This window comes from Alosa sapidissima, chromosome 4 (assembly GCF_018492685.1).
Source record: "Alosa sapidissima isolate fAloSap1 chromosome 4, fAloSap1.pri, whole genome shotgun sequence".
In the NCBI taxonomy this organism is placed as follows: domain Eukaryota; kingdom Metazoa; phylum Chordata; class Actinopteri; order Clupeiformes; family Clupeidae; genus Alosa; species Alosa sapidissima.
This window is the reverse complement of record NC_055960.1, coordinates 37,553,878-37,571,679: the sequence shown is the minus strand read 5'-3', so window position 1 is coordinate 37,571,679 and position 17,802 is coordinate 37,553,878. Positions and strand designations below refer to the sequence as shown.

The following is a 17,802-nucleotide window of genomic DNA, read 5'->3' as shown; positions in this document are numbered from 1 at the left end:
ATACTGTCCCCATTTCTCACACTTTGCCTATGTGCGCCCTTATCAGCGAAAGGTTTGGATAGAACTCTTGTGCATTCCTTTTTCTCCTAACTCACCTACATGACCAGTTTGGTGGAGTTGGCTGTGCCATTTAGTCTTATGAGACAGATATTATGCTTTGCCTGACACTGTTTGACAGCTCTCTCTCTCTCGGTTTCTCTCTCTCTCTCGGTTTCTCTCTCTCTCTCTCTCTCTCTCTCTCTCTCGGTTTCTCTCTCTCTCTCTCTCTGTCTCTGTCTCTTTGATTGTCCCCTCCCTTCCCAGATCAATAGGCTCTGCTCTTAGGCTGAGAGAAACGTCAATGAACTGTTCGGTGGCCTGTAGGCTTTATCCATGTTCATCCGCACAGTGTTGTGTCAGCTTCCGTAATGGAAAAACCCCACCTCCTCCAGCCTCTCCCCACAGATGTCTCTATCAGCTCTGAGGAAGCGTTTCGATGAACCCCCTTCCTCTCCCGCCTGAAGTCTCAGGTGTTCGAAGGGGCTGTGAAAGACAGCGCCACACTGTGGTTTGAAATGGCGTAGGCAGTGCTCTTTGGCCATAGTTTGAGGGTCGGAGGCAAATGCAATTAGGTGTATGCAAAGGCAGATCGATGACTGATTGAGTTTTGCCCCATACACCACTACCGAGTGATAGTGCCAGAGCCCCATACACCACTACCGATTGATAGTGCCAGAGCCACTGTGTTACTATGACAGCTCTGGGTGAGGTTAGCCAATGGAACGCTGTGGGTTCCAGTGGGCATCACTGATTGGCTGGTGACGGCAGCCAGCAGTATCCTCTGGTGGTTTTTTCTTTTACAGTTGGTATAGTCATGTCATTTTTCAACTGATTTCAGTTGTCATAGCAGCCTAATGTGCCTCCTTTGTGTTCATCTTTTTTTATTTGTGTTTGTTTTGGAGTTCCCTCCTTTCTCCATATATTTATTTAGGCTTCCTTCATTCTCCATGTCTCAGCTGAGAATTTTTGTCCAATTGTGTAGAAAAGCTACGAAATGATTTTTTTTACAATAACGTCCCAATTGTGCGTGTCCACAGGCAATTTCAATGTACGTTAATGGTGGAAGCAATGCGTACAGAACCCCTCTACCCACTCTCTGTGAGAGAAAATGTCAACGATGGGGGCATCGTATACTTATTCCCTAACCCAGCAGTCATCGCTCTATGTGTACTTTACCCTACTGGGTCCCACTGGCCTCTCTCCCACTCTCTCTGTCTCTCTCCCACTCTGCCAAACACCAGGCAGGGGGACTCCGAGAGAGCAGAGAGGGTTTTAGTGTCTCGCAACGCACTGGTACTCATCAATAATTCATCAAGCGCCGAGGATGAAAGTGTGTTTTGGCCGGGAGGCGAGCAGACTCGCAGCAGCGAGACATCAGAGGGAGCGTGCGCGCGCGCAGGCCGTCATCCCTGCCTGACGGAACAGGGGGAGAGGGGGAATTGACACGCTCCTCCAAAACAAATCTCACGCTGCTCGCTCGCAACCATTATTGGAGACGGCCGGACAAGCTGTCCACAGAGGCTAGAGAAACTGCCCAATTGTCCCCTATGGAACCAAGCAGTGTAAACACCTGTGTCTTGGACGCTGCGTGATTCTAGTCACTCAGCTATTAACCCCCGTCCAACCTTGGGGACAGAGGCTATGGAGACGTAACAGCAGCAATACAGCAATACAGAGGGAACACAGAAATGCAAATAAGTTTTTTTTTTTCTAGGATACCATTTGCCCATTCCGCTGTGCTTTTGTGAGAAAGTATTGTTTAGCTGGCGGTGTTAATCAAGGAAAATATGCAAAAAAATCCTCAAGCCAAATTGCTTTTCCTTTTCCACCGTGGGCTTGTTTTTAATCAGGCCTCGTCTGAGAGTCTGCGTTCTGGGACAGCGACATGAAAGCATTCAAAAAATCTGCCTACCATCAAAGCCTTTTCACTTCTTTATCCTGAAGGGGCTAGGAGCAGGAAGAAGGTATGCACTTGTTTGTGTCGAGTGTAAACTTCAGTCGTGGTTATTAGCAGCTCACTGAAGGTTAGCAAAAGAAAAGGTCAAATCTAAACAGCGTGATCACCCCTGATCCAACCCCTGTTTACCAGTAAACAGCATGGGAACAGCAAATGCACCTGTATGTACTGTATGCATGTGTGCCTGGAGCTTTTCAGAAGGATCTCTGTAACAGACTCTAAATACAGGCAGTCGGCTTTGATTACACTGTCATTAATGGGAGCCTAATCATGAGGTAGTTAACCTTTGGTTTGACTCCTAGAGATGATTGCGGAGTAAAGATAGCTGCTATAATTAGGTGTTATTATAGGGACTCTTCAGCTTCCTCTGCGCTGCTCATCAAATGACATCATCTCAGCTCGGCTCAGTGCGGCATAGCATCCCCGGTCGCTTGTCAGGACATGTATCTCTATACGACTGCGTTGATCTGATTCGATATGAAGCGACGATTTGAGTTTCTCTCTTTGATGGGCCAGCCCACTGTTATGTATGTATTTATTTATTTATTTTTGCATCTCAGTTCTTCTCATATTGCCCTTGGCAGTGCTCTCCCTCCACCGGCCAGCACTGACCATGGATCAATGGTCAGATCAATGAGGCGAGGAGAGGATTTGGAGAGCTGTCATTTGGAGAAGAGGAGGAGGAGGAGGAGGGGGATGAAGGCTGGGTTGATTGGGCTGGCGTGGCGGTGGGACAGGCTGGGGTGGGACAGGCCAGGGTTTGGAGAGCTGTAATTTGGAGAGGAGGAGGAGAAGATGAGGAGGAGGAGGAGGAGGAGGAGGAGGGGGGGGATGAAGGCTGGGTTGATTGGGCTGGCGTGGCGGTGGGACAGGCCAGGGTGGGACAGGCCAGGGTTTGGAGAGCTGTAATTTGGAGAAGAGGAGGAGAAGATGAGGAGGAGGAGGAGGAGGAGGGGGATGAAGGCTGGGTTGATTGGGGTGGCGTGGCGGTGGGACAGGCCGGGGAGGGACAGGCCGGGGTGGGACAGGCCGGGGAGGGACAGGCCGGGGAGCTTCCTCATCCTTGTGAAGCCGAGTGAGGGAAGAGTAGTGATGGTGTGTGTGTGGGTGTGTGTGTGTGGGGGGGGGGGGGGGTGGGTGTGGGGGGTGTGTATGTGGGTGTGTGTGTGTGTGTGTGGGGGGGGGGGGTGTGGGTGTGGGGGGTGTGTATGTGGGTGTGTGTGTGTGTGTGTGGGGGGGGGGGTGTGGGTGTGGGGGGTGTGTATGTGGGTGTGTGTGTGTGTGTGTGTGTATGTGGGTGTGGGTGTGTGCGTGTGCGTGTGTGTGTGTGGGTGTGTGTGTGGGTGTGTATGTGGGTGTGTGTGTGTGTGTGTGTGTGTGGTGGGGGGATGGGAGAGCGGGGTACTGCAGCCGGGCTCAGGGTCGGCAGGGGTTCAATGCACTGATCCAGGATCAGTCAGCCAGGATTAGGAGTGAGATGGTTGTGTTTTGTGTGTACAATGCATGTTTGATTGTGTGTGCGTGTGCATGTTTGATTGTGTGTGTGTGTGTGCATGTGTAGGTGGGCATGCATTTTTTTGTGTATTTCCACGGTATCTTTGTGTATGCAGATTTGTTTTGCGCATGAGCCAGTTTGTGCATATATCTCTCTCTGTGTGTGACAGTACATCGCTGAGCAGGAGAAACCAAATGCTCCCTAACTCCTCCATGCTCTGCCCTTGCTCAGTGGAAATGAAAAAGCCTCCTCATTTGTGTTGGTAGGATTGCTGTGGGCAGCTGTGGAGCTGTCAGACTGATTGGAGCGGTTGGTCTCGCTTCACTCCTTGATGAGGTGCCAGACACTCGAGCCCTAAAGATGGTAAGCCTCTTCCTCTTCCCTCTTCCTTTTTCAACAAAATACACGACACACCGTGTCTATACGCACACACACACACACACACACACACACATACACACACATGCTTACACACACACACACACACACACACACACACACAGACATGCACATGACCCAATGAAAAGATTAGTTTTATGTGTTCATATGAATCTGATGATTTGTTTAACAGATGCCCCTAATTTCTCACCACCCTGATTAAAAGGGTAGCAAGGCTGGCCCTTTATTTTGTAGGCTTTGGGCTTTGGGCTTTGGGCTCACTTACACTGCCCCCCTCCCCCTTCCTCTCCCCTCATCTCTGGCCCATGGGTCCTCTCCCTCATCTCTGGCCCATGGGTCCTCTCCCTCATCTCTGGGCCGTGGTGGGAAGTGCTTGCCAGGTCTGAGTGTGGTGACCTTCCTCATCCGCCCTGCCAGGGGTCATCTCATACCCACTCTGAAGGGTGTGTGTGTGTGTGTGTGTGTGTGTGTGTGTGTGTGTGTGTGTGTGTGTGTGTGTGTGTGTGTGTGTGTGTGTGTGTGTGTGTGTGTGTGTCTGTGTGTCTGGTACCATATGTGCCACAGTGTGTGTTTGGGGTCCAGCATGGTGCCAGTGACAAATCTGTAAATAGCCTTTGCTCTGTGTGTGTGTGTGTGTGTGTGTTTATTGAGGCTGGAATGCACTTCTTGCTGGACAGCTCGGTAACAGTAACACCAAGCAGCTTTACACAGGTCTGTGTACCGAAAACGCAGTTCCATGATGTGCTGCAAAAATGAGTTGATGAGTTTACGTGCATGCGTGCGTGTGTGTGTGTGTGTGTGTGCATGTTTAGTGTGTGAGTGGTTTTTGGTCTGACTCGCTGTGTCAGTAGGTGACTTCCTGTTTTCTCCTCAGCGCTTTTCAGTTTTATCTCTTGCTTTTCCAGCACAGCAAGTCGAGGGTTGGGGTTGGGGTGGGGGAGGCGGTGGGGGAGGGGGTTGGGGTTGGGGTGGGGGTGGGGGTGGGGGTGGGGGAGAAGGCGAGATCCCCGGTGAGCTTGCAGTTTGAGCCGCTCGCCCGCGCCTCCCATATGCTGGCAGCAGGGTTTTATTGTAATTCGCTCAAGGCGAAGGGTCACCACAGATACGAGTGCTTTATTAAAGCGCCGAGTGGATTATCAACCCCCCACCACCACCCACGCTGCCACTCCTCCTGCCCACCCCAGCTGCCCAGGCTCCATGCAGGGTCTGTGGGGCTGGCATCCTGCTGAGATGTTGGACCTACTCACCACCCACACATCCACATGCATTCACACACACACACACACACACACACACACACACGCACACACACACACACACACACGTGGCCCACCCACATCCTAAAGCTCAAGCGTTTCTTGACAGTGTTCCTGAGCATTGTTGTCTTGCCACTTGTCCCTATTGATATTGGCCAACATTTGTCTTCTTTAATCATCTGTAAGCAAATTATCATAAACATAACCATATCACCAATCATAACCAGCTCACAAGGCAAGGAATTGGTTATGTAGGTGCCTAGCAACATTGCTGAAAGAGTTGCCCATGTATCATTGACTTGATTTACGATGTGTAGGAAGGCATTTCCCCTGTTATTGAACATTGTGTTCAGGATAAACTACCCACTGTTGACCCATACCACCACCCCCCCACCCCCTCTCTCTCCTGCCTCCCCTGTAGATTTGTATTTTAGCAAAAGTCTAGATCAGTGTTTTTCAACCACTGTGCCGGGGCACACTAGTGTGCCGTGAGAGATCATCAGGTGTGCTGCAGAAAATTACCCAAATGTCACTCACTGGTCCAGAAAAGCAACTGTTGCATCAAAGAATTTATAACCACATGCTCTCATTGATTGTATGATTGCACTATTTGTGGTATGCAGGCATTGTACAACGGGGGGCCCATATCCAGTATTCACAGAATCATCACATATCCAGTTCATAACAACAATTAAATTAGATATAGTCACCTACAAATGAAACAGAGGGCGCTTGTTTTATTGAGCAGGTCTTGCATAGAAGCCATAATAAGGCCATATATGTGTATTATTTTAAATTTTAGGCTATGGTATGTTTATTTCTTCTTCACACAGGATGTTAGTGTGCCGTGGCACATTTTAAGTGTCAAAAGCGTGTCGTGGCACAAAAAAGGTTGATAAACACTGATCTAGATGACTGGTCCATGAAATGGTTTATAAAAATGTATCTATCATTTGCTTAGTCAAATTGTCAATGTAGAATCCCCTAATTTTCTAATAGGTTAGCATCTCCCTCTCCCTCTAGCTAGTAGACCTTGATAGACACTTGATAGCCTTGCTCACCTACGCTCTCTCTCTTAATGTGCAGTATTAGTTGCTCACCTACGCTCTCTCTCTGTTAGTGTGCAGTATTAGTTGCTCACCTACGCTCTCTCTCAGTTAGTGTGCAGTATTAGTTGCTCACCTACACTCTCTCTCTTAATGTGCAGTATTAGTTGCTCACCTACGCTCTCTCTCTTAATGTGCAGTATTAGTTGCTCACCTACGCTCTCTCAGTATTAGTTGCTCACCTACGCTCTCTCTCTGTTAGTGTGCAGTATTAGTTGCTCACCTACGCTCTCTCTCTCTTAATGTGCAGTATTAGTTGCTCACCTACGCTCTCTCTCTTAATGTGCAGTATTAGTTGCTCACCTACGCTCTCTCTCTTAATGTGCAGTATTAGTTGCTCACCTACGCTCTCTCAGTATTAGTTGCTCACCTACGCTCTCTCTCTTAATGTGCAGTATTAGTTGCTCACCTACGCTCTCTCTCTGTTAGTGTGCAGTATTAGTTGCTCACCTACGCTCTCTCTCTGTTAGTGTGCAGTATTAGTTGCTCACCTACGCTCTCTCTCTTAATGTGCAGTATTAGTTGCTCACCTACGCTCTCTCTCTTAATGTGCAGTATTAGTTGCTCACCTACGCTCTCTCTCTGTTAGTGTGCAGTATTAGTTGCTCACCTACGCTCTCTCTCTTAATGTGCAGTATTAGTTGCTCACCTACGCTCTCTCTCTTAATGTGCAGTATTAGTTGCTCACCTACACTCTCTCAGTATTAGTTGCTCACCTACGCTCTCTCTCTTAATGTGCAGTATTAGTTGCTCACCTACGCTCTCTCAGTATTAGTTGCTCACCTACGCTCTCTCTCTGTTAGTGTGCAGTATTAGTTGCTCACCTACGCTCTCTCTCTTAATGTGCAGTATTAGTTGCTCACCTACGCTCTCTCTCTTAATGTGCAGTATTAGTTGCTCACCTACGCTCTCTCTCTGTTAGTGTGCAGTATTAGTTGCTCACCTACGCTCTCTCTCTGTTAGTGTGCAGTATTAGTTGCTCACCTACGCTCTCTCAGTATTAGTTGCTCACCTACGCTCTCTCTCTCTCAGTTTAGTATTCTGTCTTCTTTTCCCACCTTTTCTCTTTCCCTTTTCTCCTTCCGCTCCTGTCACCTTTCTAAAAGCTACATTCATTTATTAGTTCAGCATTCAGTTCTGTGTGAGTAAAGACACCAATACATTAAGCAGAAACGTCAGATGATTTTAGGAGCGTAGGTTGTGAGTATTGGAGTTTTCAAAATTTGTGAGAACCTAGGGGTGCATTTGCACAGGAGTAACAAATGAAAGACCCTGTGCGTTTGAACTATTCTACCCTCATTTTGAGGCATTGTCAAGTGAATCAATATCAATATATTTGTCATCAAGTGTGTCATTATTTGATGAAATATCTGAAACCTACGGCAAAAACATACGGATGAACTGCATGACTTCAGTAGTAGGCTCGAGTGTAGTACCCACACACACACACACACACACACACATAGACAGACACACAGACACACAGACACACACACACACACACACACACACACACACACACACACACACACACACACACACACACACACACATACTCTGCCATGAACACTTGCACACACCACCACACGCACATACACAGATGTGCCTGTCCAATTCCATGCTTATCCATGCATCCACACACGTGCTCACATGTGGCCACTGAATAGCTGGATTTATGTGAGCATCCACATGCACTCATATAGGTATTATGTAGATAGATAGATAGATAGATAGATAGATAGATAGATAGATAGATACTTTATTGATCCCCAGGGGAAATTCAAATGTGTGTCCCATAGGCACATACACACCGCCACACAGAAACACTCGACCACAATCTCACTTACACACACACACACACACACACACACACACACACACACACACACACACACACACACACACACACTCAGTGGAATTTCATCATTCCGCTGTTCCGAAGGACCTCCAGTGCTCCTGATGGCCAGAGCCATGGCCGTCCCTGTAGATCCTGCCACCGTAGTGTGCTGTGCTGTGCTGTCTCCCGTCTCCCGTGGGGATTAACTAACTAAAGCCCAGGTTGCTGCTGACGCTGTGTGTGAGAGTGTGCTGCTGCTGCTGCTGCTGTTGCCTCAGTGGCACTCTGCACACACTGCATGGAGTCAAACACAAAACCCCTCTCAAGTCCAGCCAGGCCCACTGAACAACCCAAGCCATCTGTATTTCATTACGCTCCCCTATACCCTAATGGAAAGTTTCAGCGCCCTGACTACTGTACTTCCTTGTGGTGCTTTGCATTGTCATGTTGGTGAGGGAGGAGGAAGGTGGTCCTCCATGCAGTGATCAGGTTATGTAAGGAGTGTCAGGGCTAGTTCAGAGGGAGGAGGCAGGTGGTCCTCCATGCAGTGATCAGGTTATGTAAGGAGTGTCAGGGCTAGTTCAGAGGGAGGTTTGGGGAGGGAGGAGGAAGGTGGTCCTCGGTTGTGTAAGGAGTGTCAGGGCTAGTTCAGAGGGAGGTTTGGTGAGGGAGGAGGAAGGTGGTCCTCCATGCAGTGATCAGGTTGTGTAAGGAGTGTCAGGGCTAGTTCAGAGGGAGGAGGCAGGTGGTCCTCCATGCAGTGATACGGTTGTGTAGGGAGTGTCAGGGCTAGTTCAGAGGGAGGAGGCAGGTGGTCCTCCATGCAGTGATACGGTTGTGTAGGGAGTGTCAGGGCTAGTTCAGAGGGAGGAGGAAGGTGGTCCTCCATGCAGTGATACGGTTGTGTAGGGAGTGTCAGGGCTAGTTCAGAGGGAGGTTTGGGGAGGGAGGAGGAAGGTGGTCCTCCATGCAGTGATCAGGTTGTGTAGGGAGTGTCAGGGCTAGTTCAGAGGGAGGTTTGGGGAGGGAGGAGGAAGGTGGTCCTCGGTTATGTAAGGAGTGTCAGGGCTAGTTCAGAGGGAGGTTTGGGGAGGGAGGAGGCAGGTGGTCCTCCATGCAGTGATCAGGTTGTGTAAGGAGTGTCAGGGCTAGTTCAGAGGGAGGTTTGGGGAGGGAGGAGGAAGGTGGTCCTCCATGCAGTGATCAGGTTGTGTAGGGAGTGTCAGGGCTAGTTCAGAGGGAGGTTTGGGGAGGGAGGAGGAAGGTGGTCCTCGGTTATGTAAGGAGTGTCAGGGCTAGTTCAGAGGGAGGTTTGGGGAGGGAGGAGGCAGGTGGTCCTCCATGCAGTGATCAGGTTGTGTAAGGAGTGTCAGGGCTAGTTCAGAGGGAGGTTTGGGGAGGGAGGAGGCAGGTGGTCCTCCATGCAGTGATCAGGTTGTGTAAGGAGTGTCAGGGCTAGTTCAGAGGGAGGTTTGGGGAGGGAGGAGGCAGGTGGTCCTCCATGCAGTGATCAGGTTGTGTAAGGAGTGTCAGGGCTAGTTCAGAGGGAGGTTTGGGGAGGTTTGGGGAGGGAGGTTTGGGGAGGTTTGGGGAGGTTTGGGGAGGGAGGTTTGGGGAGCGCCCAGAGGCTCGTGACAGGAGTGGTGGGAGGCAGGTGGCTGGATGAAAGGGTTTGTGCTCGTTGTTAGCTCACGGCCTGTCACCGGATATGTGATGGCTGAGGCACACTGGACACACAGCATTGTTCCCTTTGTTTTGATCTTCCCTCCATTTCATAGGAAGTAAATAAGTAAGTAAATATGGATTTATAAAGCACATTTAAAATACAGTTTACACTGACCTAAGTGCCATACACAGTGCAATGAGCAGATTGTAGCTAAGTTACAGAAAAGGTCAACACATGAATACAGATATTCATTGTTTACATTCATTATTCATATTCATATTAATGAATGCTTCCTCTGTTGTTTTAATTTCTTATTTGCCAAATTTCTAACCAGCATGTCTTAAAAGCAAGCAGTAACTGGACAATATGCTTCACTCTTTCTTCTTCACTCTTCTATCTGTCGGACTTCCCTGTCCATTGGAAAACGATGGTCAGTGTGTCAAAAAGTGACATGTTACAGCATGGTACAGCAATCTAACATAGTGCAATATTTTAGCCGCTCACCAAGGTGTCACTCTCCCTATTGTGAGTTTCAATCCATTTTTGAGGTAAAACAGTGACATAGATCCTCCTCCAATGGGTCTCACTGTCCTGTAAACCCAATGCTTTTCACTGTCCTGTAAACCCAATGCTTTTCACTGTCCTGTAAACCCAATGCTTTTCACTGTCCTGTAAACCCAATGCTTTTCACTGTCCCAATGCTTTTCAATGGATCTCACGGTGCTATAAACCCAATGCTTTTCACTGTCCTGTAAACCCAATGCTTTTCACTGTCCTGTAAACCCAATGCTTTTCACTGTCCTGTAAACCCAATGCTTTTCACTGTCCTGTAAACCCAATGCTTTTCACTGTCCTGTAAACCCAATGCTTTTCGGAACCTTCTCACTCTAAGCTGCAACTGTAATTTCTGTTGCATGAAAATTATTCCAGTTTTTTTTTTTAATATAATTGTGTCTTGTTTTCCATTGTGGGAGCAAGGCACCCCGGCCCAGTCCAGTTTGGCTTGGCAGTGGACAGAGAGCTCCTTCACATTCCTCTGTCGTGCCTGAAACGTGGAGGCCTCTTGTGTGACCCCCCCCCCCCCCCCCCCCCTGCATGGAACAGTGGGCATGTTAGCGGTGAACAGAGCGACTCCTATAGCGATGTCCTCTGCAGACACAGTCAGCATTCACGCTTGCCTCCTCTCGCTCTACAGGCTCTTCTCCCTCCACACACACACACACACACACACACACACACACACCACCCCCTCCTGACTTTCCAAATGAACTATCTGGTGCCGGGCATTTGGAGGGGTGAATACTGGGTTGTGTGTGTGTGTGTGTATGTGGGTCTCTCTCTCTCTCTCTCTCTCGCTTTCTGTGTATGTGTGTGTGTATCTTTCTGTCTGTCTCTCTCTCTCTCTCTCTCTTTCTGTGTATGTGTATGTGGGTCTGTCTGTCTGTCTCTCTCTCTCTCTCTCTCTCTCTCTCTGTGTGTGTGTGTGTGTGTGTGTGTGTGTAATTGGTTCTCTCTTTCTTTCTATGTGTGTGTGCGTATCTTTCTGTCTGTCTCTCTCTCTCTCTCTCTCTCTCTCTTTCTGTGTGTGTGTGTGTGTGTGTATGTTCTGGGCAGTATGCGTGACAAGGGTTGGTGAGTTCAAGTGCAGGGTTTTTGTGGGGCACATATGGTCATGTCTCTGTGTGAGTGCATGCTAATGTGCTAATGTGCTAATGTGGGAGGGGTGTGTGTGTGTGTGTGTGTGTGTGTGTGTGTGTGTGTATGTGTGTGTGTGTGTGTGTGTGTGTGTGCATGCTAATGTGCTAATGTGCTAATGTGGGAGGGGTGATGCTCTACATGGGTAAAGTGGTACATCTTTGTGCAGCTGAGTGCAAAGGCTATGTGTGTGTGTGTGTGTGTGTGTGTGTATGTATTGAGTGTGTGTGTATGTGTGATTTATGAGATTGAGTGTGTATGTGAGTATGCATTTGTGTGTGTGTGTGTGTTTGTGTGTGTTTGCATATGTGTGTGTCTAGTAAGGGCCGACATTGCCTTTTTTTGTTTGTGTATTACTGGTCAACATGCCTCCCTGCTGTGTCCCAGTGTTTGCCAGTGTTTATACAGTGTGTGTGTGTGTGTGTGTGTGTGTGTGTGTGTGTGTGTGTGTGTGTGTGTGTGTTTCAGAGCAGGGCACAGCTGGCTTGGTGCCAGTCTCCACTGCCCACCCTCCGAGAGCCTAGTCGCAGCAGCAGCAGTAACCGTAGCAGCAGTAACCGTAGCAGCAGTAACCGTAGCAGCAGTGGCATCTTCAGACTCAGCAGCACCGCTTCGCATCCCCAGGCCCACTGAGAGCCACCAATGCTGTCGGGCAGTTGGCGCCGCTCGGGTCCCGCAGCACTGGGCCGAGGCTCGGTCAGCTCGCCGATCGGCGGCGGCGGCAACGTGCTGCTGGAGGCCCAGTACGACTACTCGTACCGCGGCGCGGACGGACGCTACGTGGCCATCCGGGAGGGCGAGCGCTTCCTGCTCCTGAAGAAGACCAACGCCGACTGGTGGCAGGCACGGAGGGTCGGCGCGGGGATCAAGGGCAAGCCCCTCTACGTGCCGGCCACCTACGTGGTGGAGCTGCCCATCACCACGCTGCACTCGCCACAGCCCCACACGGGCAGCCTGGACCACAAGGCCTCGGCTAACAAGCTGCAGCCCAGGGCCTCCTTCGGCTCCTTCACACAGGCACAGGCACATTGCTCAGGTCAGTGTGCACATATTTATTACTATTATCATATTCTTACTATTACTATGATCATATTGTCATATTCATCATGACCATTTGCATTTTTAGTGTTAGTGTTTTAGTAAAGAATATGTTCTCTTAATGCAAAATTATATTTATGGGGTATAGGCCTGCGTAGGTAGCCTGGGTGAACACAGAGAAACCTGTTAGCAAATTAGAATTTGCTCTGCAGGTCTGTCTGGAAAAGAGCTACTATGTAATTGCATAATTCTGTAATCATAGAATGTATATTGTGAATGCATTGTGATTATGAGCTGCAGGTCAGCATCAGTGTATTGTAAAACCCTTTATCTGTCTCTCTCTTCACCCAGCACCCAAAACGTTCTGCCGCTCCATGGAGGATCTCAACTCCAACGGCGCGGGCTTGATGGCGGGCTCCGTCGGCGGCCGTTTCCCCACCCTGCCCCTGCCGGTCAACTCCTCGTTCACGTCGCCCTCCGGGCACCTCATGGTCCCTGGGGGCCAGCCGTGCAGCACCAACTCGGCGTCCATGCCACGCAGCAAGAGCTCCAGCAATCTGCCCCAGAACCCGTATGGGGAGATGGAGGTGACCCTCATCGGGCGCGGCACACACGCCACCGGCCCCTCCAAGTCCTACAGCTACTGGGACATGGCAGTGCCAGAACGCCGCTACAGCCAGCAGGTACGGCCGGCCTTAAACGTCAGGAGCCCTCTCTTTCTCCCCCCATCCCTCTCTCTTCATCCCTCTCTCCTCATCCCTCTCTCCTCATCCCTCTCTCTTCATCCCTCTCTCTTCATCCCTCTCTCCTCATCTGTCTCCCTTTCTCTTATACTCTTCTCACTGTGTCTTTCATCATCATCATCATCTCTATCTCTCTCTCTCCCTCTCTCTCTCTCTCTCTCTCTCTCTCTCTCCCTCCATGGGTTTCATTCTTTCTCCTCATCTCCTCATTTCTTTCCTCTCATTCTTCCCCGTGCTCTGTAAAGCCAGTAAGCTTTAGGATTAGAGCTGCATTCAGCAGTCGGCTCACAAGCTCGGGGTTTCCCACCAAACAACACGCCTGCTGCATGTGCATGCCGGACATGCGCATACACACGCATGTACAGAATATAGTAAGCACTCACATACACACACACACACACACACACACACACACACACACACACACACACACACACACACACACTCCTGGGAGAAAAGGATTAGGCAATCTCAGAACATCAACAGCATCTGATGTTTATGTAGGATTTGTTTGTTTTGTTTTATAAAACATGAATCCTGGAATCCTCAGTAATAGCCTAGTCATCTCTCAGTGTTGGGGTCTCTTTGTACATTTGCCCTTGTGTGTGTGTGTGTGTGTGTGTGTGTGTGTGCTGCAGCTCTCTCCATTGGGGAGCTGCCTGAATTGGCAGTGGTTTAAATAGCCTCTCCACACTCGCTCCACTTAAACGTCCCCGATATCTAACATTAGCTGGGAAACAGCGCTTCTTGGAGCCAGCTGACCAACCAGCGGGGGGTTGGGGGGACAGATCAACTTTATAATACATCATCTCAACACACACACACATACATGCACACACACATCTGGAACTAAAATAATGTAATCTTGTAAAACACAGGCTCTTGCTAAGTTCACTTCAAAAAGAAGTGAAAAGGTACATCTTGTACCTTTTTACACACACACATGCACACACAGCTGAACTAACCCATGTTGTACCTTTTAACACACACACACACACACACACACACGCACATGCACACACAGCTGAACTAACCCATGTTGTGTTCATATCAGGCTTTTTTATAACTAGCTTCCTGAACAGGTGTGTTGAATAAGGGAGTGTCTACTAGACACTGCCGGCAACGGAAAAACGTACGCACTTCAAACTCCTGCCCGAAGCCACAACCCCCCCCCCCCCCCCCCCCACTGAGCAGCTCTGCAGCACCTTCCTGCACCTGTATACCCTGCATACCCCTCTGCTGCATACCCCTCTTCTGTATACCCTGCATACCCCTCTGCTGCATACCCCTCTTCTGCATACCCTGCATACCCCTCTGCTGCATACCCCTCTTCTGTATACCCCTCTGCTGCATACCCCTCTGCTGCATACCCCTCTTCTGCATACCCTGCATACCCCTCTGCTGTATACCCTGCATACCCCTCTTCTGCATACCCTGCATACCCCTCTGCTGTATACCCTGCATACCCCTCTGCTGCATACCCCTCTTCTGTATACCCTGCATACCCCTCTGCTGCATACCCCTCTTCTGTATACCCTGCATACCCCTCTGCTGCACCTACCCTGCATACCCCTCTGCTGCATACCCCTCTGCTGTATACCCTGCATACCCCTCTGCTGCATACCCCTCTTCTGTGGATTCTACCTGCTGTTTGTAAACATCATCTTTTGTGATGCTGCTTCGTTTGGTTTATGGCTTTTTGAACACTCTGCCCTCTAGAGGAGATGTCGGACATGGCACCCATGCCACACGTGCAGCGGGACCAGTCTGGCAGTCATGTCATTAACAGAATTGAGTGGGTTACATAACTGGATAAGCTCAATCATGTGCCTACCTTTGATTTTTTGAGTGAAAAAAAAAACCTTTCTATATAACCTGGGACCATAGCAGAGCTGGTCCCTTCCTTAGTGGATCTATGATATGGTTCATTTCAGTTAACATGTTTTTTAAAACCAATTTAATCCTGGTGGGTGTGCTGGCCACAGAGCATTATGGTTGACCCCAGAAGAGCATTATCAGATTTTCAGATCTCTCGTTGTGTCCACGTTGTTCTCCCTGGGCTTGTCTTTTCAGTGGAATGCTTTAGTCATTTTACACTGTGTGTGTGTGTGTGTGTGTGTAAACGGTTAAAGCCACATCCTCTCTCAGCTGAGGCTCATCTCACATTCTCGCAGGCATACACACACACACACACACACACACACACACACACACACACACACACACACACACACACACACACGCACACACGCGCGATGATCTGCACGCACACACATGCATCATGCTCACATACACACATACAGAGTGCAGATATGTGTGTGTTTGCACGTACTGAATACCTCAGTTACTGGCTCTATTAATACAAAACAATCACATCTGGATGTGACTGTCATGGTACTACAGCCTGTGCAGGAATACGCATTCCCAGACAAGTGCAAGCTAACATTCACCTTGTTGAAAAGCATTCTTATTCTCAGAAAAAGTTTTTTTCTTTTGTCTTTGTGGCCACATTTTCACTGCTTTTCCCCCCCTTCCCAACACCACTAACACATTCCACCGTGTCTGGCTTCCTTTGGGCTTTTGTCTACAGGGTTACAGGCCCCATGGCCTGCTGGAGTCGCCGGGCTACGGCACCTTGCAGACGGAGCGACGGACGCATCCCGCGCCTCCGAGCCCCCCTCCGGGCCAGCCGCCGCTGCAGGTGCTGGACCAGTGGGAGCAGTACCGGGATCCCAGCTCGGGCCGCACCTTCTACGTCAACACGGTCACCAAGGAGAGGTCGTGGAAGCCACCGCGCCGGGCCAAAGAACGCCAGCGCGCCCCCAGCCTGGTAACAGAACCAAACAGAACCAAACAAAACACTGGAACGTTATAAGAATCCTAGAACTTAGTACTGGGAGTACTTTCTTTTGGGTGCAGGCGTGTCAACATAGTATCTAGTCAATACTAGCTTTGTATACTTCCAAATGGAAATCTTTGTTATTTAAAGTAGTCATTAATTTCAAGAATTAATTGCAATCATTGCAAATTTATTTTTGTATGATTTAATGAAAGGGGTGGGATTAAAAAAGTGTAAACTTCTTCCCACTCCTTTTCAAATATGTTAAGAAAAAAAAGGGAAGCTCCTTGTTTTGTTGCTGTCTTGTTGACACATGTTTCTTGCATATTTGAAATAAAAATGACAATCAATCAATCAGGCGTGTCAACATAAAAAGTCCAGTAAAAATATACATATAGATCTAGATCTAGTAAAAAGACATTAAAACAGATAGTATAAAACAAGATAAAAGAGCAGACTATACAAACAGACTAAAAGTGCTGTAACTATAGATCAGGCTGAAGGAGGGAGGAAGCTATTCTTCACCCTATCCTTGTATACATCATTGAACATAAAGTTATTTTGAATTCCATATGGTACTATGAAGCAGAATGGAAGTCAAAGAAGTAAACAGTGCAGTATACTGTGCAGGGCTGGAAATAAGATTTAATTTATAGATCTCTGTTGGCAAGAGGTGACAATTGCTCCTCACCTGGCTCAAAGGTGTAACTACACCTGAGATGATTGAGTCACAGTCAGGGCTGGAATTTCACGGTGGCTACGACGGCCATGGGTCCCGGAGTTAAATTAGCATTAGGGTACCAAATGGATCTACTAGGACCACTGGAAATAATAGAAATAAACATTTTTGGTTATTAGCTGAACCTGCGTTCCTGTCATGTTGTGCCATTCTAGGTGGGTACGGGGGCATGGTCCCCTGGAAGATTTTGTTTTATATTTTAACATTTAAATGCATCAATCTGGAGTTTAAAACACAATTCAGAGGTTAGACTTTTCTTACTTTTTATATATGGATGGGAATATTTGTGCTTCCCAACCACAGAGCATATTTGCTGAGCTTCACTAAAAGTGAAGCTCAGCAAAAGTGTACATTTTTGCTGAACAAATTTCAGCACTCCATGAAATTATGCAGAAGTGGTCGGTGAACAGCTAGTTAATCTAAGATAAGATAGATGGTCATTGTAATGGCCATCTATGCATGCTATATCTTCCTTTTTCAGGACAGTTTGGGCTACCCATATCTGGGAAAGTATGATGTGATAACATTTGGACATGTCCAGTTTGATATTAAGAAAAAAAATCATTTGCGTCTCATAATTATTTTTCTTCATATTTTTACATTAATGTCACTAGGAAGCATGCTAGTAGAAATATATATTCATATCTGTGTTAGTAGGATTGTCTGGAATCTGGCAATATCAGAACCATGATGGTGGGATACTCTATGGCAAAGCAATTTACAACAGTGAATGTACTGACATAAATAGTTTACATTAGAATACAATCGAATCAAGTTGAAGATCATGTAGAAATGTGCAGTTTCAAAACCGTATTACTGTTGCAGTTTCAAAACCGTATTACTGGGGAACTACCTTCTGTACAGAGACATGCTTTATATTCTCGTATTCTGTAAGGTCTGCTGTTTATCGTGATGTAGGGTTTACCATGTTCGTGAGATACAGCCGGTCAGTACTGGGGCAGCAGTAGAAAGGGAGTAGTGACGCCCCTACTG

General features: G+C 48.3%; 1 protein-coding gene across 9 annotated transcripts in view; it reads left to right on the top strand.

Annotated features, from left to right (window-relative positions):
- Positions 1-17,802, top strand: part of arhgap9 (Rho GTPase activating protein 9) — a 68,600-nt gene that overhangs the window by 2,494 nt on the left and 48,304 nt on the right. For all 9 annotated transcript variants that reach the window (XR_006031044.1, XR_006031045.1, XR_006031043.1 and 6 more), the window contains exons 2-5: positions 3,758-3,854; positions 11,919-12,486; positions 12,840-13,171; positions 15,822-16,061. Coding sequence is in view for 6 of the 9 variants with exons in the window: in XM_042088132.1 (XP_041944066.1) it covers positions 12,093-12,486; positions 12,840-13,171; positions 15,822-16,061 (966 nt within the window). In the remaining 3 variants the exon portion in view is untranslated. The remainder of the gene's footprint in view (positions 1-3,757; positions 3,855-11,918; positions 12,487-12,839; positions 13,172-15,821; positions 16,062-17,802) is intronic.